Raw genomic sequence first — 25285 nt, 5'->3', positions numbered from 1 at the left:
CAAAGTTTGACTCTAGAGGTGAAGTTAAGCAAAGCACTGCTGAGACGTGATGATAAGCATCTGTTTGTCAGCCACAGCTTGCTTTCTCCCTAAAGACACAGTTGGAATGCGGCATTCAGTCAAAAACCCAACCAGCTGGCTGAAGATGCTTCTCATGCAAACTTTTCACTGCACTCTAAAGTGCATCTGAATGACTACACTCATAGTCAGAAATAGTATCACGCTGATTTGTGGTTCTTTAACCTTTGGTCTAAACCCCCATGAGCCTACCTGCAGGGATGCATGCATGAAGAGTGTAAACATATTGCGTTACTCTAGTCATACAACCAAGTGCAGTATTGTGTACCCTTTCCTCCCTGGTGTGCTGAAGTTTATCGCCCGTTCCCCTTGACTGCAGAGGAGAGGGTGGGGGAGATGTTGCATTTTGGAGTTATTTTTCAAGACGCCTCCTCAGCTCCAAGCCTCATCCCTCATCCTGCAACCTCAGCTAAAAGGGAACCCCTGCAATCTATTGAAATGGTCTGAAAGCATTTATCCACGCAGTGGAACACGTTAAAGGCGACGGTGTCGTGTAGCAGCGAGCACTCCACCATATCAAGGAAGCCTGATTTTCTGCTTCCGACTGAGAGAGACATGAGGATGTAGGAGCGAACCGTTTTGTCGATCTGCAGCCACCGTCTCCTCGTGCATGAGATGTACAGAAGATATGTATTATTTAATTTCTGCCAGATCTGTTACTTTTTATGACAGTTTTCTCCTGTGAGCAAAAAGCCAGAGATTGGAAGTGAAAATGACATGCAAATGGTTTCTTTTGTGTTAAGGTCTAGGCAGATGAGGCCCAAAGGAAGCATGAGCGGTGAAAAGAAATTAGTCATTTCTGACAAACTTAGAACACTTAATTCCAATTTAATCAGTTGGAAAAGAGGTGGCTGTTGAGAAGCTGAATGCAGCAACCGGTATGGCTGACTTCGGGTTATATAATCGTTCCTACATATTCACGTGACCCTTTTAACATTGTGTATTTCCTGAAATTGTGATCCCAGTCAGGCAATATTCATTATAGCAGAGTCATTTATTTGTGTAATTAAATTGTCCCTCTCCACTTTGCAGTTCGAACAGCGCGCCCTCACTCACTCTAAATGTGTTTTTTTTTCCCAAAAAATAATTAATTTGTAAATTATTGCGGTGCTGCAGGGTGGACGAGTGGTTAGGCCACACAGTCAGGTGATCGGGAAGACCTGGGTTCGAATCTCCGCTTAGACATCTCTATGTATAGTTTGCATGTTCTCCCCGTGCATGTGTGGGTTTTCTCCAGGTACTCCGGTTTCCTCCCACATTCCAAAAACATGCTAGGTTAATTGGTGACTCCAAATTGTCCATAGGTACAAATGTGAGTGTGAATGGTTGTTTGTCTATATGTGCCCTGAGATTAGCCTCTCACCCGAAGTCAGCTGGGATAGGCTCCAGCATACCAATGAGGATAAGCGGTATAGAAAATGGATGGAAGGATGATTGCGATTTCGTGGTTGATTATGGCCTATATTATTAGTCGAAAATATGCATTTTTAAGTTATTTATTGTTGGTCTAAATTAAGAATTTTCCAGCACAAACTAATTTACAAATATAAGGTGCTGATGAAATTCAAATTCATTGACGCTGAAAGATGTTGATAAAATGTAGTGATTACTATGTGTAACTAGAAACACACGCCATATTGTCCGAACAATAAGGCTTTTATTGCAGTTTGAATTATCCATTGTGGCCGTAATCCAGCTAAAATTCAAGTATGAACCCCCAAGTCATTTCCTGTTCACACACCCGGGAACAGATTTATTGCAACACACATACACACTTAAATTGCTTATTTCCTCTGATTATATTGTGTAATAAGAGTGTAAAGCTGACTATAAGGGTATAATTTAATGTCAAGAGTGCTCTAATTTTAAAAAACAGTAAAACAGACTTTATTTGCTCTAACTACAAAAATATTGAAATTCACTTATCATGGTCGGGTCTGGAACCAATTAACTGAGGGATTACTCGATGATTCAGTGTTCCCAGTGATTGACTGGTGAGCATTTGGATCACCTAGGATAGGCTTCAGCTCATCAATGACCCTCATTTTATTATAACAATACATTTGTATACTGTAAATAAAGGCTACCCATAGATGCCTGATACTCTCTGTAGTTGAGTTTTCCAACCACTATAATGTTTTTCATCCATACATAGCTCACTCACTCAGACAAGTGTTGTCAGTAAAGCTCCTTAGGAAGTTCCCACACTCCTCTTCCTGGTTTCCGCTGCCTTTACAAGTGCACCACGGCGAGATGGTCCAATGGCTGAAGCTACTGTCCACATAGTTGGGCGTCATCTCCGTTCCTGTGAGAAAATCCATACACACACAGACACACACATCCAGACACATTAGGATGAACATCTATGGGTCACTAATGGGCAATAATGGACGACATTTATTGCAAATAGTTTATAGAAAACAGTGCAACACGGGAATGGGATGGTATTGTTTTACTTTTATGGGAAGGGAAAGCTTGCCGTAATGCTTCATTTTAGGTATAAAGAGGCCATCATGCTGGAATATGATTTTTTTTTTTAAAGCAGGTGCTTTATGAAGTGTGTGTGTGCGTGCCTGCTCTGTTTGACTACAACAGGGCTGCAGCAAAACACTTCACTTTTGAAAGGTCTGTCAGCTGGTGTCAGCCATGTCATCCACTTTGTGTGAGCAGCATGACTTATTATCTCCACACTGTGTACAATTTGTGGACCCGTGCAACTTGTGTGCTAAAAGAATTCCAATTTAGTACGGTGTGTTATCGCTGAGAAACCTGGTCGTTGTCGCCAAGGTGCTATTATCGAAATATGTATGCATTAGTCTGTGCACATTGTAGGAGCACACATTTAATATGAGCAAACAGATGGTCATCAAGTCTTTTAATGAAGTAAACACTCTCTCTGTGCCTCCCTAATTACTTCTAGTAGTAAACTAGATGTCCAGGACGCTGGGGGAGATATCACAGCAGCCCGGGAAAAGCTGACAGTCTCACTCCACAGGCTAAAAAGCCGAGGCAAACGAGACTACTACTTTTTTTTTTTTTTTTGCTCTAGACCATCTCCTGTAATCTCACAGTGGTGCTGACGTTTGTGAAAAATATTATGTGATCTCCCAGCAGGTTACATCGTCTTTTTTCTCTCTCTTTCGCACACTCTCGCTCCATCACGGTCTCACCCGCAGCCCCGGCGTGATACTGACCGATGAGCTTTGTGTAGGAGGCCAAGCAGGCTTGGTGATTGTCTTGGTTGGGACAGGTGCTCACCGTGGGCGGGATGCTGCGGCAGTTTGCCATGAAATCAGCCAGCCTGGACCTTTACAACAACAACATAAAGCACAGACACCCACATCAGGAGAAAGTGGTCACAAAAAGTCACAAACGCGTGATAGACGCCGACATAGCTTTACTTCTCAAGACAGAATAAAACCCCAAATATTTCAAGGGGGTTCTCAGTTGGTCCCATGATAGGGCGTATATTCTCCTGTGGTGCTAAGGCTATGTTTACACTTGGAAACATACTTGCACATTTTGGTGTTGTTCGCTTGGCATTCAAACTGGTGTTTTTTGTGTCATGGGATCAAAGGCTGCACAGTATAAAACATATGCATCAGGTAGGTTACTTTACGTAACTGAAATATTGCAAACCTAAACTGCCATACGTTGGGTTGTATATACTAGGTTACTTTTATATCCCAATATATTTACAGGCTTGGATATTTAGTAAAAAGCTTCTAAAATATACTAATAAAGAGCACTTTATTTATTTATTTATGCATATTAACTTTGTCTTAAATTTGTAATTTCTGCATGTTTTTTCAGTCATTTTAACATCGGTGCATGTATTGGGTCAATGTCAAGGGAATCGAATTCGATTGGATAGAGACCCATCTTTCAAGGTGTTTCGCTTGTAGACTATACAAGCGGAGCAAATGCCTCCGAGTTGGTTTCAAATGAACCAAAAAAGTGTGAATGCCCTAAGTTGGAAACCACTAATTGAGGTCAAAATTTATTTTTATTTAAGCACAAATACATTTTGCCCTGTGATTGGCTGGCGACCAGTCCAGGGTGTACTCCGCCTCTCGCCCGAAGACTGCTGGGATAGGCTCCAGCACCCCCGTGACCCTCGTGAGGAAAAAGCAGTAGAAAATGAATGAATGAATGAATGAAAATACATTTTTAGAGCACAACACTATGAAAATAAGGAACCTATCCAGAATTATTATTAGCATATCAGCATATTTTTGGAAAAATTCCAGTATTAGTATGAGGTTAAGATTATCTTGAAGTAAACACTGATTAGTGGTTAGTGCGCAGGCCACACAGCTAGGAGACCCGAGTTTGATTCCACTCTCGGCCATATCTGTGTGGAGCTTGCATGTTCTCCCTATGCATGCGTGGGTTTTCTCCAGGTATGTTTTTTTCCCACACAAAAACATGCATGTTGGTGACTCCAATTGGTGACTCCAAATTGTCCATAGGTATGAATGTGAGTGTGAATGGTTGTTTGTCTATATGTGCCCTGTGATTGGCTGGCGACCAGTCCAGGGTATACCCCGCCTCTTGCCCGAATACAGCTGGGATAGGCTCCAGCACCCTCGTAAGGATAATCGGTAGAAAATGAATGAATGAATATATGAACGTGTGGCAAAAATGCACACAACTCCACTCTAGTAAAATCCTGCGTTGCTGCTTATAAACAGATGGCTGGGTATAACTAAAATTACTATACAAACATATGTTTCCTCCCACAGTTCAACAACATGCCGGTTAGGTTAATTGGAGACTCGAAATTGCTCACAGGTGTGAATTATTGTTTGTCTGTGTGTGTCCTGTGATTGGTGACCAGTCAGCTGGGATAGGCTCCTACCCATTTGTTGTGACCCCAAACAGAATCAATAATTGTGAGTAAATAGTGATACTTTTAACACTCCTCATTGTAAGGAAGGGACACACAAACATACACCTGTTTTTTTGGCAGCATATCCGATGTTGGCCAGTTGCCCTCAGTGGCCAGCACCAGAAAGGGAAGTCACATCTGGGCAACATCTGTTTTTTGGGGTGCAGTCAAACAGGTGCACTGAATAACAACTAGCTCTCCCTCCTGACTCAAAACCTACATTTTTTTTTCTATCTTGACAACATACACAACAAACCCAGTCGTAATTATTTAATGTAGGATGAGAGCTTCTTTTAACCTATTCTTCCGTGATTATCCCTCACATCTCGGCAGTTTCCCGAATTCTCTTTGGGCGCCAAACCTTGGGTACTGATAAAAGTGGTGTTTTTTTTGTTTTGTTTTGGTGTGTGTTTGCGATAAGAGCTTTAAGTCTGCGGAGGCCCCCGGGGTGGCATTGCTAATCCACTTAAGTAGGTTTATTGGGAGGAGCATGTGCAAAGTTACTCTGTCTGTGCTGTTCACATCACAGCTACCCACTACATGAATCACAATCCATCGCACATTTGTCTCTCATCCCGCCGCCTTTTCACCCATTCATCCTGGCCACTTGGTGGAGCCTCATGTTCAGAGCTTCTGTGTTGGTGGATTTTAAACTTTAATACAAAATCAATTAAATTGTGCTTTAACAATGAATTATTACATTGAAATTGTAAAAATAAAAATATACAAATAATTAAAGGAAAACTAGTATTTGGTTTAATTCATTAGACATAAAAAGAATTTGCCTAAAGCTAACCCCTTAACAGTTTTATTATTACCAATTATGGTGATTACATGATGATTTGGTGGCCATATTTAGCACCACATGTCCCTTAAGATTTCAGTAGTTGATGCCACAGGACACGTTATTTTGGAGTACATTACTGTAGGTTTATGCATGTACACAAAGCTCCCAAAGGCTTAAAGAAACTCATTTTGTCCAGTAAAAATCAAGTGTTATTTACGGCATTACTTTAATATTTAAGTGGAGCATTAACATTTGAAGACAATAATGTTGTACTATTTGTCCGTTTTCTATGACGCTTATCCTCACGAGGGTCGCAGGTATGCTGGAGCCTATCATAGCTGTCTTTGGGCAAGAGGCAGGGTACAGCCTGGACTGGTGATTTGCTAACCACCAAGCACTTTTGTTTGGATTGTCAGAGCACACCAGAAGGGTACCCATGTTACAGACATCGGTGACTTTCTCCACCTCTGTGGATGCAGAGCGCATCCGAAATGAATGCACCTTTCCCGAAGAGAGCACGCTGCTTCTGGCTTCAGAAACAGTTTAACGGATGTTTCTCGTTCATGTTCACAAAAACAGTTCTGTGTGAAAGGCCGTTGACAATGTGCACAGGCTAATGGATATTTTTCTCTTGCTGGGAATCATGAACTCCGATAACTTCTGCCTGAACTTGCCTTGTCAACCGGCAACAGAGAAGCAGTGCTTGTGGAAAAGACGGGGGAAGCAGAGCCCATATAAGGAAGCCCACCCATCTGTGACATTACAGACATCCAACCCAACACCTTCTGAAACCGAGAATTTTGAGCCATCCCAAACTTTCAGGCCTCAATTCCAAATGCGCAAACCCTCTTTATCTGAAACTTTGGTATCATTTAACGCGAGAATACAACATTCTTACTACATTCATCAGTCAGAAAAGTATAAAACGCATAATAGGTCCTCTTTAATTATAAAATATGGTCTGTACAGTTAATAAAAGCTATGCACCATGGCAATAGTTTGACTCTGGAACAGATAATTTCAACTTCTATTATTTTCTGTGGGAATAATTGCTTTGAAATGTGAACAAATTGCCATTTTCCACTGTATTTTCTCCTAAACAACCCTGAGTCCCTGCTGTTTGAGATGACCATGACTGTTATTTTTGCAAAAAGGCTGTTGCCTTGTCTGAGCTTTTTAACTAGCACGGCCATCCAAGCTGAACAGTTTATGCTTCACTTATGGATGATTCTTTTTGTTGCTCATTTGTTTGCAGCGTGCAGCCAGTGCAGACAAATTGAGCCTTGTGTGTTGAGGGGACGATATCCTCTTTGTTGATGTCTTTTATAAGGCGCTCTGTGAAGCACACCTCGCAAAAGGGAAATCTTATCATGATGATGGTCTTCTTTGGGGCGCTTAATCATCTTAATGCTTCAAAACGGATGTGAAAATAATCACCTCATGTACTGATACTCTGCGTACCCCCTGCAGATATGCTGCCTTTTAACAAATGCGATGAGTTCATTAGCAGAAGGGAATAAAAGAGATGAACAAACTAAATGATGTGTTACAACATCCTGACCACAGTATGTGAAGTATCTATTTATGGGATTGCACTATAGTGAGTGAGACATGCACACTGACAGATGCACTCACTTCAGATGAATAAAAGAACAATGACGTTTGTATCATCAGCATTTGCATACTGACACGCCTTCACATATGCATCACCTTTTCTACTTTGTACTTGAGCATGAATGCATCACTATGTGGTTTTCCATGTTTCCGAAGCAACTGTGCTTGCTCGGATGAATAATGACCATTCCTGTGCTGTCCTGTGATGGTGTGATCAGAAATCAGAAAGAAAGATTGATGTGGAAAAAAAAAACACAGGCTATTCAAATAGGAAGACAAATGTGTCCACTATGATGCTGCATTCTAAATCTGCATGTATAAAGACAGTGGACACAAACTGATCTCTTTGGGGGATTATAGGGTGATGAGGTAAAAGTCTCCCTGTTTGTCCTTCTCCTGGCCTTTCACCGGAGTTTGGTGTGATGAGATTGAAGCCTGAAGCAAAAAAAAAAAAAAAAGAAGGAAAAAAAAAACCCTCTTCATTTCTTCAACTGCATCTCCGTTCAGCGTCCTATCAAATTACCCGGGGAATGCGACGAAGCGAAAAGCCACTAATGTCACATCTGAAGCCACATGTCGGAAAACAGTCTGCTTGCACTTGCAAGGCTGCTAAGACTGATATGGATGCAAACACATAAACACACACTTACACACACACACAGGCAGTGTATTCTCATAGCTTGAACCATGTTTATTCCTCTCCATTCTCTAGTGCCCACACACATTCTGCAGGTGAACAATTGTCTTTCTTTTAAATTCAGGTTTGGTACTGATGAAACTTAACTTTAGTGATAACTTTAGTGGTCAGTGATTGTGGTGCTTTCGCTGCTATGATCCACTCATTATTTGCACTTTGGTCTGTAATAGTATTAATGAATTATTGGCATCCTTCCGACTTCGTGAGACGATGGACTAGTTCCGCTGCGGCAACGGCGGGAGTGGCTGAACAGTCCCACCCTCGAGTGGCAGTCCTTCTTGCATTTTTTGCAGACGAATGTTGATTGTTGTTGTGGCTGGCACTCTCTCTGAATTTATTGAAGTACTTATGAAATTAAGTAATTGTAATCCTGTTTACCAATCAGACAGTTAAGAGAACGAGCTGTTAAAATGTTATTTTTTCCAAAGGGACATCTACTGGCTTGGCACGTGTGGAATCGGTGTCAATGGGAATTTGTAAATAATAGGGATGAGGGAGTACACCATTATCTGTATTTGTTTCACACATTTAAATGGTCTGTATCCGTAGCTGTACTCGGAGTGGGCGTGGGCGTGGTTTAACCTGAAATGGGTGGGGCTTAGGTTGGTGCAATATTTTAAGTCTGAAATTGACATGGATTGATCAGAAGCTGCTATATTTATAACTTATTATTGAGCTATGTGGACTGTGTATGTCTGTTAGTGACATGTTAGACTTATGTGTGAAGTTGGTTGATTCATATAAAAAAACATCCAGTGATGGCAAAAATAATCTGTCAGCCTTGTTCACTGTATTTTTCTCAAAAGCACCACGTTCAGTACTACAAGCTAAATTTTCCAACTAACTTTAGAACCAAGCAGATGAAAAAAAAAAAACACTGGCACTTAATCAAAACAAGTCTGCCTGTGCATTTTTGTGTATGTGATGAAGATGCACGTGTTTTTTTCCACGGTGGAACACACGTAAACAAGATGGCCGTCGCTGATACACAAGAATGGATAGGCGACAGTGTGCAGGGATACAGCGGGAGAGAAATATGACTCAGAGAGATCCGTGAAGTCTGATTTTTTTCAAGTAGTCATTTTTGTGATGCAAATGTATTTCTCTTTTGAATGCATATTGTTTTGAGAAGCCAAACTCCTTACTTGTGAAACCCCAGCGACTACCTGGAACTATATTCTTCGTCCTCAAAATCTGACCAGAACTGGACTTAGGAGACCAAGTCGCTGTTGATGGGAATGCATACAATTTTAGGTCAAAAAAATCCAAACTAACCCTTTTTTTTCCTATGCTGCTTATTCTCACTAGAGTCACAGGGTTTTGCTGGAGCCTATCCCAGCTGACTTCAGGCAAGAGGCAGGGTACACCCTGGACTGGTCGCCAGCCAATCACAGTGCACATATAGGCAAACAACCATTCACACTCACATTCATACCTATGGACAATTTGGAGTCGCCAATTAACCTAGCATGTTTTTGGAATGTGGGAGGAAACTGGAATACCTGGAAAAAATGAAAAAAATCTTGATACACCTCTTATGTCACACAGTTTCATTATGAGTCACCTTCCTGTCTCCTGGCTCAGACGCTTAGTCACCAAACCAACACTGTTTGAAACCAGATCAGACCAACGTACCAACAAACAGTTAATAGGAATATTCCTGATCATTGGGACCGCCTCCACAAATGACTTACGAGGAAAAGGAACACAGTTCCACTTTGGAGACGTTGCTATACATTGGCTGGGTGGCTGACCGTTCTCTCCAGCACTGCATTATTTTGGTAAAAGGGCCGGACCACACCATTTTGCCTTATAAAAGGTTTGTTTTATCACTTCTTTTCACCAATGATAAAAAAACAACCCAAAACTATGAAAGTTTCTATTCAAAGAGGAATGCTATAGTTCTTTTAGAAACTAAACAAACGTTTTTTTTTAGAAGCAAATTATTTAAGACAATGACATCTTAAAGACAGTAATTTACCGTTTACAGAGGTGTGCTGAGTGTTCACACAATGGTGTTGCAACATCGGGATGCAGCACATTTCAAGGTTTCTACAGGATTTCCATTATAGCGCGACCAAACGCCACTCGCTGCTGAAATTACAGGCTGTCTAGCTCAACAGAGTTTTTCTGGTCATTTCAGCCACTCAGCCCCCCAGGGAAGTGGCAGGAAAGCCCCCACAGAGGTAGACTTCTTTCAACCAACCTGACACTTTAAACACAGTCATTCAGCCATGCGCCAAGTGCATGTCCATCCAAGCTGGCAGTAAGAGAAAACTAATGGCTTTCTCTATGGATTCTTATTCCGATCGCTTGATGGCCATGACAAACAATGTGAGTCCAATCAGATGAGTGTCAGTCTTAGAAACTATTTCCTCACGGAAGAGATGGGGAGGAAAAATAGCTAGGAGATTCCAGAGTCCTCTAATAGCTTCTAAAGGATGATTATTTCTCTTCAAATGAGAAATTGCAGCTCTTCTCCCTTATCAGTCGTCTTCAGCATATTGAGGCTGTCAACCTTATCTCTCCATCATAACAACAGCTATGACAATAGTTGCCACTTAATGGGATCGCATAATAGCACTTAGATGAGGCAAATGAAAAAACAAAAGAGAGTGCTTTCTGTTCACTTTGCCTCCTTGTTGACGTTCAGCTGCTTTCTATTCTTCAACATCCACCTCGGATCTCTCCTCCTCTTCATCCTCAGCCTCGGGTGGCCGTGTGCAAACTTGTCATTAAGGAATTTGAATACACAAATAGTAAATAAGGTCCACAGACTTTATTTTGTCACTTTGATTAACATCTGCCAAAAAAAAACAATAGGGAAATGCTCACGACGGACTTTCAGAATTGCGTGTTCCTGGCATTGTGATGCATGGCTCATTATGTCAACAATTACTTACAAGAAGGCAAACAAAGCATCACAGACCTTGTGGGAAGGCCAAGCGTTATTTATTTATTTTTTTTATCAACAAAAGGCCATTACTGTCAGTACTATCAGGGTTGTTTTTCACTTTTTAATTTCATTTGCTACATTCTGCTCCTGCTTGATACCTCGGTTTCGGCTGTTGGTGGTTGTCACCATCAAACCACAGATGCAACCACTGGCCACAACATCTGGTACAGCCGCACAATCTAATGAGGTTCAATTTAAGAGCTGCATCAAAACAGAATACTATTAGAAATGCTTACTTTTACATTTAACATGACTGGAAGGTTAAATATTGTGGTTGTAGTTTGCACTGAAGTGATGAATTTTGTATCTTTGTGTTTCATGTCATTGGAAAGCCATGCAGTTGTATAGTATATGCACACAGCGTACTATCACTACAAAAAAAAGCATTATTTGTTTCACAATTGAACCTAATGAAATTGTGCAGGTATTGCTAATGTTTTAGCCTGCAAGTTTATTTTCTATTGACCATGCTTGCACCTGGTTTTTTGGCAACGCTGCACTCACTGGGATTCCCAGTTGATCCTAAAAGAGCCATGTGGACAGATGGTATTCATTGAAAACACAAGGAAGCTCGCCCATCACATTTTTGCTGCCCAATGCTTATTTTGAAACATTTACCACAAATTTAATTGGTGAACCACATTAACTTTCAGTTGTTTCGACACCAGCCGCTGCAAATAACTTAGAACCCCATACTGAGTGTTCTGTCATTAGAAGAATGCTAAATCAAGCAAACCACTCTCTCTCTCTCTCTCTCACACACACACAGTCTGTGGTAGAGATTATTCAAGGTTATCTGAACAGTTCTAAATATTGTCAAAACATCGGAAACAGACCTTCCCCACACAAAAAAATGTGCAGTGAAAATGTGAGAGTGGGTTAATAGGGCGCTACAGAACTCTTATCACCAGTAATTAAATAACCATTAGCTCCACATTAAAGCTACACTTTCTAGCTGGTCTGAGCAATAATACTAGACTATATTTGCTAGCATGAGTTAGGAAATCTGTCATTCATCCCAAACAAGCATTTATGCTGATTGATTGCAAAACTGACTTTTTAAATTATGTTATACACAAAGCTTGTTTATGAACACCAAATGTGAGAAAATATTCGAAATCTCTCTTAGTTGTTTGCTCAAAGGGTTGTTTTTAAAGGACCGTGTCCTTTGTCTTGGACATGATACTGTCTCTGACCCGCCCCAGCTAGAAGATTAGCTAGACTTCACCCATCATTTCTTGAAGGACAGCTTTGTAAAATAATTAAAGTGACAAAAAAGAGGCTTTGCTACACATCTTAAAATAAAGCCTGAAGCTCTACCAACTATCTGTCAGTAAACTACAGACTAGGGAGCTATAAAATGTCATTGTGTTTGTCTGCAATGAATAAAAGTGAATGCTAGCACTGTAGCGCACATAGCTATGCTAGTGTTCCTAACGTTTACGTCTTCCTGTCCCACTCATAAATGTTACGTTGTTGTATCTGATATCCAGTATGGGATCTGTTACAGCTCACAAACACAGATTATTATTATTATTTATTTTTTATTTTTTTTTCAAACACAGATTTAAAAGAGACCTATTATGCTTTCCCCACTTTTCTGACCTATAAATGTAGTTAGAATGTTGTATTCCCGTGCTAAATGATAATGAGGTTTGCACATTTGGAAGTGAGCCCTGAAAGAAGTTTGGAATGGCTCAAAACGCTTGGTTTCAAAAGGCTTGGTAAAACTGACGACTTTGTGATGTCACAGAGGAGTGGGCTACCTTATATGGGCGTGGCTGTAAGCCAGATAAGCACTCTGCCCTACGCCAATCTCTGTTCCTCTGGGGGGTGTAATACATTAAAACAGACCGATTTCACAGGAACCACTAAATCCAAAGGAATACAGCTGAATAGGTGCAAATTCTGGAAGAACTAGAAAGATTTCTGTGCTGGCTATTGTGTTTAGCTGCTCCATAGGAGTCCACAACTCAATACAGAGGGCAGAAAAACGAGCATAATAGATCCGCTTTAAGTGTTTATGTGAAAAGTAAAAAAGCACACCAACACAGAGCTTTAGCATTAAAGCTACAGAATCACAAAACAATGTGTTCCCAGTACAGCTGACTACTTTTAAACTGTCCAAATTCCAGCAACAAGCTTGGGTTTTCCTTCAAATACCTCTTAAACTTTAAAATGGTTGAAAAAGTTTTTACTGACAGGATGTGTCCTAATACTTTTAGACTAATTTTAATAAACTGCATTTCCACTTCTGCAAAAATGCTAAAAAGATAAAAAGAAATACGGTTAAAGATGCGGTCCTTAATTGATACACTCCAAACCCCACACATCACTCTGTACATAAATATCAAATCCTATTGGGGATGTTGGCATTAATAATAGATATGATACCACCAGCAGAAGTGGATGTGAAGAAAGAATGGATGCATCATCACCTGTGATCATCCATACATATTTCCTTTGATACTGCTGTTAAGTGTATCAGTGCGCACACAAACACACACACACACGCCATATATTGGAATTAACCCTTTAGGCGCCATCTATCTATCCATCCATCCATAGTGTTTGGATATTGATAGGCAACCAAACACTGCCCAACACTACCAGCCAGGCCGAGACTCTGCCCAAATGATTTCCTGAATTTTAACTGATTCAGATTCATTCGGATTTTGATTGATTCAGATTGATGATGCATCCACCTTCATTTTAAAAAAGTATCCATGTCAGAGATACTGGCCCTGTATTTACTTGGTATCGGATTGACACCAAATCTAGTGTCAATCTACTCTCCCACGGATACGACACTATCCCCCTCACTATTAGCAGCGCTTTGACAACACACCACATCCCCTCCTAACATACCCAAACACGTTTTAGAAAAGCCCGAGTGAAGGTACAGTATATGCTGCTCACTGCAGCTGGTACACTCTAGTTGAAAGTCTATTACTGCGTACACTTTGCATAAAACCACACCCACAAATGTAGTTTACATTAAAGTTACAGATGTCCGCCATCTCTTGGTGTGAAGTATTAACTATTATTTGCTGAAATGGCTTGTTAAATTCAATATTCAACAATGCTGCTTTTTGCAATTTTGCGACTTTGGTGCTTAAAAGGGTAAAATGTTCTTGCTTCACTTATAACATCTGACCCTTTCCCCATGGTCTCCCTTCCAACGTGTTTGCTACACTCATGTGCACCGAGCAGGTTAAGCGTGGAGCCACAGCAAAGGTCTGATACCTGAAAAATTCTATTGTACGAAGAAGGAAAGGTCAGTAGATGAGTACACACTTCACACTTCCTTTAAGATAGTGTTTGTTTTTTCTTGTTTTATTATTTATTCAAGTTGAAGGGAATTCAACACCAAAAAAAACACTAACGATTTCTGACATAGTGTTGAGCTTCAGTTTAGAATGATTCAATAACATACCAAACACCAAGAAAAATAGCTACTTGCTTAAATGTATGCTGAATAATTGAAGGCCAGAAGTGTGTTGTGTGGGTTGAGACGGTGTCTTAACCTTTGCTAAAGAGACATGTACATAAATATGTACATAAAATAAATAAACTTGCATCTTGCAGCCGTGGATCCTGTCCAAACTTCCATATTAGTGGACATCCTGGTAATATTAGTCCAGTTTCTCATTATTGCTCGAGACTAGATTGCTTCAGGTTTTTGCAATCCAAGCTAAATCCCACTTTTTCCTTGAGAAAAAGATTTGAGGTCTACTGGAAAGACAGTAGATTTAGTGTAAAATAATGGCGTAGAGGCTGCACAGTAGTGTACCAGTAATTATCTGGATCATTCACTCTCTTTATCGCCCCTACTGTATTTCCCTTTCCTCACGATGCTGGGACTGTCAGAAAAACAAGGCACACTGTGTTTGTGTACCTATTCAGTGATCGATTGTCACTAAGCACTCTACTGAAAACCAGTAGCCAAAACACTGGACCAGTGAAGGCCGGGATTGGGGATATAAATCAAAGATAGAAGTGTTGCATTGATCCTACAGACAATCAATACACTTCACATGCACAGCTCAATGCTCCTTGGTTTACGGGCTTCATTGGGCTGGTCCAGCGTCAATTGACATGGAAATGGACTTGGAGCTTCTGTAGTTAAACGCATCCATGTACTCTACACACATAAATAGTACATGCTCTCCACTGGCTACAGAAGGACATCCAAATCCGGCCTGCTGTCACTGTTGGACCCAGGCATCCTCAAAGGATCCATTGGATGGTTGAAAGTGAGAAAATAAACTTATGTTGTTGTTTTTAGTTTGTGCAGGATTATGGGACAAAATAACATCATAACAAACTGCGGCAGAAGTACAAGCGAGTGTAAGAAATGAGTGCTGCTCCATTTAACGCATGCTCGCCATCCAGTCCCCAGATCTCCACGGAAAATCAACAATTGCCTCCGCAGAGAGCAGCAAGAGAATGAAATCTTTGTGCACAATGCCACCACTAAAAATCACAGCCAATATTATATGTTTGAAATCTACTCAAATATCTGTTTGCTAGAGCTGTGGGATCTACCTGGAAACAATGTGATTGTGACATCATTGCGGCACAAAGTATTGTTATACAGTACTGCAGAAAGAAACCGCTGATGCAAGGGGACATTTTTACTTTTGCCTTGTAGTTGTAATCAGGGCGGCACAGTGGTACACCAAGACAAATCCGCATTCAAATCTGCTTTAGCTCAGTTTGTTTTTTAAGTCTTGTAGCTGGAGCAGAACCTTAAATACTGTGGAACCTCTTTTAAATGCCATATTTCCATTTGAATCTGTAGTCCATGTGTGTTTATATTGGGACTGCATATTTTAAAAATATACAGTATATATACTGTTTATGACTGTATATGCATTTCCCCTCTTGTTTCGTGTTGTCCTCCTGCTACTTGTTCTTCATCTCAACATCAGCTGCCGAGATCCATAGCTGTGTGAACATACCGGGGACCTCTAACCCAACCCCGTTTATCGATCCTGTGGGACCCCTCCCTCATTCTTCCCCTCTTCCCGTTCTCTCTCTGACACATTATTGCTACATTTCTCATTTTTCCACCATGCCCGGCCCCTCCCCTCTCCTCTCTGACGCTACCACTGCATTTTGAATGGAGGAAGCTGAATTGGAGCGAGCTACATATCCTGTTTGAAGGTAGATATCCCTGAGGGGAGACAGGTCTGTCATTGAATGATCATCCCTCACTTTAATCAACACATCTCTCGGGGGGAGCCCCCCCCACAAAAAAAAAAATCCCCAAGCGTTTTTTCTGTATTGAGAGTTTACTTTTTAAAAAAAAGTTTAGGGGAAAGCTTGAAAGTGTATCTCTGCAGGGTTTCTATGCATGGAGCCACAAAATAAAATGGTAATGCATCAAACGGTGTCTTCATTAGCATGACAAATGAGATGAAATTCGATTTCCTTGTAGAACATATTGAAGGTGCAGCACAGATTAAGCTTGATGCTGCTGCGTCAATAAATGATCCAATGAAATAGAATTAGAGAAAAATCAGATCTCCTGATGTTTTTTTTTTGTGAAAATATGTTTCTTGTGATCATGTCTGACATCACATAAAGAGACTTTATATAGGTGATCACAGTGTGCCATTGACCAATGACAGCGCACGCTAGCTGAGTATGTGTTTAGAAGTGCAAAGTACGTGTGTGTGTGTGTGGATAGCATACAATTATGTGCAGCTACGTACCCATCGAGCTGTTGACCTTTGTGTGCCATTGCGTGGCCACAGATAATGAGCTTTTATGTTCTATTACATCTCTCTCAATACGCAGGTGAACTCCTGACACCTGAGGGCCATCGGGTCAAAGAAATAATCTCGGTCTGAAAACAGATTACACAATGCGGGCAAGCAGGTAATTATCAAGACAATCATAAATTGGAGAAGAGGAGTTGAGCTGCTTTGGATGGGTTCAGCGCAGTGGTGAGAATGTGGCTTATCGCTGCGGGAGAAGATATGCGTGGTAATTTGAACATAAGTCCTCAACTCTGATAAAAATGTGCAATGTGAAAATCTTGTTAGATTTCTAACATCACTTGCACGTCAAGTGGGAGGGTAAACAAAGCTTGAAAAAAGTGGCAAAATGTAATTACACATAGATTGTGTTCCAGTATAATCCAATTAGGTGCAAAAGAAATTAAGGCAAATTTGTTCAACTGTGATGAATTGGTTGTTGTAACTACAGCAAATAAACATTTACTTACGCCTGTTCTGGAATTTAGTTGGCTTTTGTGTAAAAATGCTGCTGAAAATGTGGTGGTATATTCAAAACGTTTTTTTTTGTTTTCAGTGGTAATACAGTTGTCTCTCGTCACTTCGCAGCTTCACTCTATAACGGTTTTAAAAAAATATATTTAATAAATTATGCTGCTTTGTGACTGAGTGGTTAGTACGTAGGCCTCACAGCTAGGAGACTGGAGTTCGATTCCACCCTCGGCCATCTCTGTGTGGAGTTTGCATGTTCTTCCTGTGCATGCGTGGGTTTTCTCCGGGTACTCCGGTTTCCTCCCACATTCCAAAAACATGCTAGGTTAATTGGCGACTCCAAATTGTCCATAGGCATGAATGTGAGTGTGAATGGTTGTTTGTCTATATGTGCCCTGTGATTGGCTGGCAACCAGTCCAGGGTGTACCACGCCTCTCGCCTGAAGACAACTGGGATAGGCTCCAGTATACCCACGACCCTTAGCGATACAAAAATTAATGAATGTATGTGGTTGATTACGGCCTGTTATTAGGGAAGCCATAGCCGTTCAAAGCAGGATGATGATGGCCCTAAATTAAGCATTATCAAATATATAATATATAGGCTCCAGCATATCCCCACAACCCTAGTGAGGATAAGCGGTATAGAAAATTATATAATATAAAACATTTATAAGACTCATTCAGAGATACTAATCACTAATGTTACTGAAACGCTCAACTTGATTGGTGGAAGAACAGGTTTTTATTGCAGGTTTGAGTTATCTCAAATAATTCCCAATAAAAACATTGCGGTACTTTTGCGGTTGTAACCCACAAAGAGCTGAAGAGTGGATCGTAAAGCTACACTTCTTTAAGTTGCACACTGACTGCTCTAAGTTCCATGTATTTCATGTCTATATTATTTTGACCCTTGAGAAGACTTTAATATAATGGTTGCTTAAAAGTGTACTCACTACCTCTTGCACAGACTCCAGTTTTTGCACTTTCTCTCCTAAATTCTTGTGAGAACACTAGGCTTGTATGTTCATCAGAAGTTGGAGAAATTGTGTATTTACCATGTAAATAGTAAATGCTATAGAGACATGTCACTAAGAGTTGTATCAGTTGCCTAATCATCTGTCACGGGGGAAAATGGAAATAAGCCATTAATGTTTTTTTTTATTTTTAGTGGTGGACGTTCAAGGGTCTAGCGCTCGGTCGAACTCCATTAGCTTCTCAAATGAGCTTTTAAATGTTTCAAATTATTCAAATGTCTCACAGTTTTTGTGCTATTAGACTAATGAATAGGCTATACTTGAAGGACCCCACACACGTATACACACATAGAGCTGTGGAGAGTGTGAAGATCTTTCCACTTGATTTGGCAAACAGTACAAGCAATGTTTTTCACCTGTTCTCAGCAGCTCCAACACAAGCAGACATGTCACGGCTGGGTAGGTATGAATTGAATGCGGCTGTCTGGATCCAACAGAGTCGCCAACGGAGTCAAAGTAATCCACTAATGATTTTTTTCTGCTTAATTGAGCATTGTCTCACCAACTTAGTCATTTACATCATCATCCTGCTTTGAACGGCTACGGCTTCCCTAAAATTGTGATGACATTATTAGAAAACTTGAAGAAAAACGTAAACTAAAATTGCTTCAAATTAAGATAATTACTAGCAAGGAGCAAGTTCATAAATTACAAATATAAAAGCATCCTTTTATTTTTCAGTATGTGGCCCTCACTGGAAAAAGATTGGACACCCCTGACCTAAGTGGTCTGTTTTCATCAGGCTTCATGGTGTGCTTCTTAGTATGCTGTCTTTAATACTACTTGGTCACCTCACAGCTAGGAGACCAGGGTTCAATTCCACCCTCGGCCATCTCTGTGTGGAGTTTGCATGTTCTCCCCGTGCATGCGTGGGTTTTCTCGGGTACTCCGGTTTCCTCCCACATTCCAAAAACATGCTAGGTTAATTGGTGACTCCAAATTGTCCATAGGTATGAATGTGAGTGTGAATGGTTGTTTGTCTATATGTGCCCTGTGATTGGCTGGCAACCAGTCCAAGGTGTACCCCGCCTCTCGCCCGAAGACAGCTGGGATAGGCTCCAGCACCCCCCGTGACCCTCGTGAGGAAAAGCGGTAGAAAATGAATGAATGAATGAATGAATCTTGGTCACATATTCGCTACCACCAGAAATGGATCATCTATTGCCTTCATTGTTGCTCCAACTGAAACCCTGATCTTATTCACAAATATCCCCTCCCCAACGCCACACACCTGCAGAGCGAGTCCTGGCGGCAGACCTTCCTCAGCTCCAGACAGTTGGGTTTATCTTTTTCTTTGTAGGAGCAATCGGGTACGATGGTCTGGCGTCGACGCTCGGCACAGCCCTCGGTCTGACAGGGGCAGAAGAGCAGGCGGTGGCTGAACTCAGTGGGCACACGGTCCAGGAATAGCCTGAGCGCTTTGTGGCAGCGCTTCTTGCTACAGGTTTCCCCTTTGTTGGGGTCCTCCTTGCTGCAGGTGGCGATGTAAGCAGAGCGGTGCCTTTTGCAGGTGCTGTTCAGATTGCAGGCTTTGGCCGCATCCAGGCAGGGATTGCAGGTTCTCTCAGCGTCGGCACACTGGAATCCTTTTGGGGCCACTGTGAGCATCCCTAATTAGAAAGAGAGTTTTAGTATAATTGTAGAGACCATTCATTTTCTATAGCACTTGTCTTATTCAGGTTCACAGCAAAGTGAAAGGCAGACTACAGAAAGTCAGCTATGAAAACCACTGCACAACCAATGTTGTAATGCTGTAATGCTTATCTTGTACCTATTTGAATAGGTGTGAGACAGACCATTCAAATTCTGATCCATCATACTGTAACGATCGCGCCCTCCTATAGAGGTAACGAGGCTACAACGCAAACAAGAAGGTCGCGGGGGGAGCGGATATCAGCTGTAAGAAAAAAAAGGAAACACTGCCGAAAATGCTTGGTTGCCACACCACGGCAGTTTAATTACTCCAAAACCAAACCCCGCATGTCATCCCCTCCCAACCAACCTCACTAACTAACCAACTAACTAACTAAACGTCCCACCCGCCAACAATGACAACCATGAACCCCCAAATTAATCCCGAAAGTTTACCCCCCACCCTGCAAGTGTCCCAAAGCTCCCGAAGAGTCAGTGCTTGTCCTCAAAACAGAGGTGAAAGCCGCAGTTCCACTCACGGACGCGCATCCACTTGTCAGTCCAATCCCTGGGTCCGGAACCTTGCCCAAAGTCCAACAGCTCAAGCAGAGAGGGAAAAGGAAATCCCAGCAGGTACCGCTTGACAGAGTTGGTCCTCGTGGCTAAAACGTCGGCTCTCAGCATCCCCTCGGCGTGTGACGTCACAAATCTTCCTCTTTCTCCAACCACCCCGGCGCGCTGGATGAGCTTCCTTAAATACGCGCCCTGTACAGGCGCGTCTTCTCACTGCAGTCTTCTCTTTGCAGATGAGGCGGATGCATGGTTACAATGATGACGCATGCGTATATAACTCCTGTACCTGTTCCCCTGTACACAGATTATGACAGTAGTTTTTCTTATAGCTGAGTCTAATATAGTGACGCACCTACGGACCCCACCACCTCAGCTGATGGACTTCTGCGGCCATTACAATACACGTTGCACCGAAGGAAGGGAGCTGAAGTACTTGAAAAACCCGACTCAAAGCCATAAGCAATGACCTGGGCCCCGAGACTTCATGTCTGTGAAACAACAGTACTAAACTCCGGACCTCAGTGTTACCCAGGATTGATTCACACTTACTCGCAAGCTTGATTAAGTTTGTTCCCCTCCCAAAACATCTGTGAACAAACAAAACCTACCCACAAATACAATAATAACCAGCAGATACACATCGACACTGGGTCAACATCATCAATCTGATATAGATCACAAGAGGCTCAGTTGCAAAGTACGATCAACAAACCAAACACTGATCCTGGTGGCTGTGTTCAACACGGTTCATTGGAAGTGTCGCTTGCCACCAATATCATCAAAGCTTGTCTCTTTGCGTCGCTGGAGAGGCTCTGATACTGAAATATTGATTTCATCTGTATATGAGTCTATATATACGTAGGTCTATGCTGGTCACTGTCCAGATTTTTAGTGTGACATTCAGTACTCTTGACCCCCATTCCAAAGTTATTGAGTATAAAGGGTATTCTTTTTCAAAGCACACCACATTGTAACTTGTTGTCCGACCAGTCACACCTTTCTGGACTAAATTTGTAATTAATTTCAGGAGCTTGAAAGCATGTAACACGGAATACCTACACCCAGGACCACATCCCCCCGGCCACAAGTGTCAATCATATAATTGTGCACAATATGACTAACAACATCTGTTTTAAACCATTCCTAGCCTGTTCTCTCTTGTATTCATATGCAGTCTTTCCACTTTGATGGAGGTTTGCACTCTAATGTGTGCCTCTCTAGTTGAGTTGGAGTGTACTCACAGGCCAACACACTGCAATTAACCCTAATGTTTGTGGATAACAGGCGATGCCATTAGGTGTGCTGAGATACAGCATCAACCGCAGGGCAAGGGGAAAACTGCTACACCTTTTGTACCCCATTTGCTCGTATTCCAGCAATATTAGAGAATTTCACCCCCCTTCCTTGTAGATAATGATATTTCAGAGGTCATGGCGGCATGGTGACATCCAGCGAGATTCATCTCTTATTCAACAGAACCAATCTCACACTGTGTCTATCAGACAGCCTGGGACAGGAAGAAGACCATTTGTTTTGGAGGGGTGTGCCACGGACGCCATATTGTTTCCAAGCGGTGTATCGCACAATATCAATCCTGCAAATGGGGTTACGTAGAACACAAGTGGGAAGGACAAATAAGAAGACCTTTGAAATTAATTATTTGGTGTTTTTCCGATCCCTGTCTGATAAAAGCTACACCCCTCTATTCTGGAGAAACAGCAGAAGGGGAATCTCAGCATTTCATCACAGACAGAAAGAAGTGTAGTAAATCTTTCTTTCCATTAACGAGAGCTTTCATTTAGATGTACCAAGGTTAAATGGAGCAGGTCCTCTGTAGAAAACTAAGAATGGGAGATAAGAGACATGTTGCTGTATGTGCTTGATGATAATTCATTCCTCCATTCTTCCTTTCCAAATCACAAAAATATTCATTATTTTAGCTCAAACATACAATGACACTTATGTATATCATTCCATGAATAACTGTAAAGTATGTTTATCTGCACCCTCGCCAAGAGGGAAGAGGAAATATATTTCTCTCTCAAGAAGGTCATATTTGCACCCATTTATTATCTGTTTGGAGGTGAAGAGGATTAAACAAAAACCTAATGTACTTTCTCAGTGACACTAGGCCTAGCTGTAGGCTATGAGCCAAAGGGATCATATTGTATTTTGGGTCAGATCTCACTGACAGGACCAAGCAGAATTTTTTCCCCCTGTTTTCACATGAATTTAGTAAAAATAAATAAATAATCCAAATGCAGAAAGCATTTTTATACTTTGCTGTTAAGCTGTTGCTGCTATGCTGTCATTTTGCACACAATTGTGAAGTGAGATAATAATTCTAATTCATTTTTTATTAAAAAAACACTTATATTTACAGTACATACTAGGTTCTCCTACAGATGCACATTTTAAATCAGGTTAAAATACTCTATAGAACACAGAAACCGTTTTTTATCCGTTCTTTAGACGAATACTTGTAAGTCACCCTAATGGTTGTCTTATAATGGTCATAATGGTAGTAAATACATGCATACACACAGAAAATAGGCCATATTTTTCTGGATCTACTGGAAAAACGTTTTAGTAAGTTGGAATAAGTTGTGAATAACTGCATTTAATGTAAATGCATAAGAAATTTTGAGATATGGGTGGTTACTATGAAAAATAATATACAATGTTTACGCTTATGTCAGTTTGGTTGGGCGCTCACAATAAGTACGGGTAGTTGCAAAAATGAAACGGAGTAAACCATCTTTCTCAATGGGGATTAAAGTGGAAGGGGTTTTTGAGGGTCCCGGTGGTGCTGGAGCCTATCCCAGCTGTCTTCGGGTGAGAGGTGGGGTACACCCTGGACTGGTCGCCAGCCAATCACAGGGCACATATAGACAAACAACCATTCACACTCACATTCATACCTATGGACAATTTGGAGTCACCAATTAACCTAGCATGTTTTTGGAATGTGGGAGGAAACCGGAGTACCCGGAGAAAACCCGGAGAAAACATGCAAACTCCACACAGAGATGGCCGAGGGTGGAATTGAGCTCGAGTTTCCAAGCTGTGAGGCCTGCGTGCTAACCACTCGTTGGCCCTGCAGCCCTGTAACATTGCAAATACCATAATTGTCATGATCTCCAAGAAAATACATATGTATAGTAATATTCTCCTTCTTTATCTGTAACATTTATTGACTACTGTAGTAGGCTACATTGTAACAGAGAGTCAAAATCCTAGTCTGGTAATATATTGTACATGGCACACAGAGCTGATTCTGAATATCTTCCAGTGTTGACCTTGCCTTTGAGACATTTCTGTATAGATTTCTGCTGTGTTTTCAGTTGCTGGTCTGACTTGTCACTAGGCATCTTTCAAATGCTCATATTTCCCAACAGGAATCAGTAGGCTGCAGTTATACTCCTATTTTGTTACTGTCAATTTTTGTTGTTGAAACTGCAGGCATTAGCTTGGAGCCCCAGGCACTGCTGCTGTTCTGTTCCAACTATCCATCCTTCCATTCTGCTTCTTCTTTTTTTTTACATTTCTACCTAATGTTGGGATTGAATGAATTGAAATTAAGATTTTACTTTAGAAAAAAAGCTTTAAAGGGGACCCAATTTCCCACACTTTGTATTGAGTTGTGGTTTCCTATAGAGCAGCTACACACAATAACCGTCACAGAAAACTTTTTAAATTTTGCAGAATCTGCACCTACTCAAACTGTATTTCCCTTGAGTTAATTTTAATTTATTCCACCCACGGCCCGCCATCGGGCATGCGGAAACTCCAACTGTCTGTGGGCTTTCTCATTCAGAAAAAATACTTCAATCAATCACACAATAAATGAACAACTGGATATTTTGCCGGCCTCAATATATTGCCATTGACCATTGTAAGGATAAGCAGTATAGAAAAAGGATGGAGTGAGAGTAAACATTTCCAAATGCACCTGCATTGTTTTTTTTAATCAATGAAATTAATCCAGTCATATATTTTTCATTGTACTTGTTGAAATCTCATCTTGTCCATGCAGACTCCATTTCATGTATCATCTCAACTGGTGAACTGTCTTGTGACACCCCTAGTAATTACAATGAGTTTCAAAAAGTGGTATTGAAGAGGCTGAGGAAAAGCTGAAGCCTGACTGAGGCATGCCCAGAGGAGATGGGGGTCCAGCTGGAGAAGAGGTTTCCAGGGCTGTCCAGTTATATTGATGGATTGCAGCTCCTAAATCTCCACTGACCATCTGCAGGCTCTAATGTTAGCCACTGGGGGGTCCGTGAAGAGAAGGATGAACTACAAAGATTGTTGTGGCCAAGCCAAAGTGACTGGGGAGTTGAGCTTGAACTTGGTGTTCGAGCCAAAAAGATGTCCTGGGGTGAGAATATAAGACACAAAGCTCACTTCCTGGCAGTGCTACAGGGATGCTAACAAACAAACACACACACACATACTCAGGATGCACTTGTAACAGCAGGAGGGGGAAAAGGGAAGGAAGCAAAGGTTGCATATGGGAGGAGGAAAGTGCAGTACAGTATTGTGTTACTAATTGATTTTCCAAGTACATTTTAAAGGTTTATTTTTGCTATAGTGCATGAGGCATGCAGTTGATAAGCTATGATAAAAGACATATAAAATGGAAAAAAGCTTTTAGCATGGAGATGGTTTGTCATGACATGAGATGTGATGAGAGGATTGCCACTTAAGCACACACACACACGCACGGCAGAGAGCGTTCAATTAATCCAGACTAATTCAGGAAAGATGTGCGACTCTTGCTC

General features: G+C 41.3%; 1 protein-coding gene across 1 annotated transcript in view; it reads right to left on the bottom strand.

Moving 5' to 3' along the window:
- LOC131128017 (GDNF family receptor alpha-2-like) overlaps nucleotides 1-25285 on the bottom strand; it is a 72794-nt gene that overhangs the window by 11418 nt on the left and 36091 nt on the right. Inside the window, exons 4-6 of the mRNA XM_058070486.2 lie at nucleotides 19528-19906; nucleotides 3273-3385; nucleotides 2243-2383 (exon numbers count right to left, since the gene is read on the bottom strand). Of these exons, the coding sequence (XP_057926469.1) occupies nucleotides 2243-2383; nucleotides 3273-3385; nucleotides 19528-19906 (633 nt within the window). The remainder of the gene's footprint in view (nucleotides 1-2242; nucleotides 2384-3272; nucleotides 3386-19527; nucleotides 19907-25285) is intronic.

The sequence above is a fragment of the Doryrhamphus excisus genome, linkage group LG3 (assembly GCF_037039965.1).
Source record: "Doryrhamphus excisus strain RoL-2023G ecotype Guam linkage group LG3, RoL_Dexc_Guam_v1.1, whole genome shotgun sequence".
Taxonomy (NCBI): domain Eukaryota; kingdom Metazoa; phylum Chordata; class Actinopteri; order Syngnathiformes; family Syngnathidae; genus Doryrhamphus; species Doryrhamphus excisus.
The sequence above is the reverse complement of the archived record's forward strand: the minus strand, read 5'-3'. Positions and strand labels throughout refer to the sequence as shown.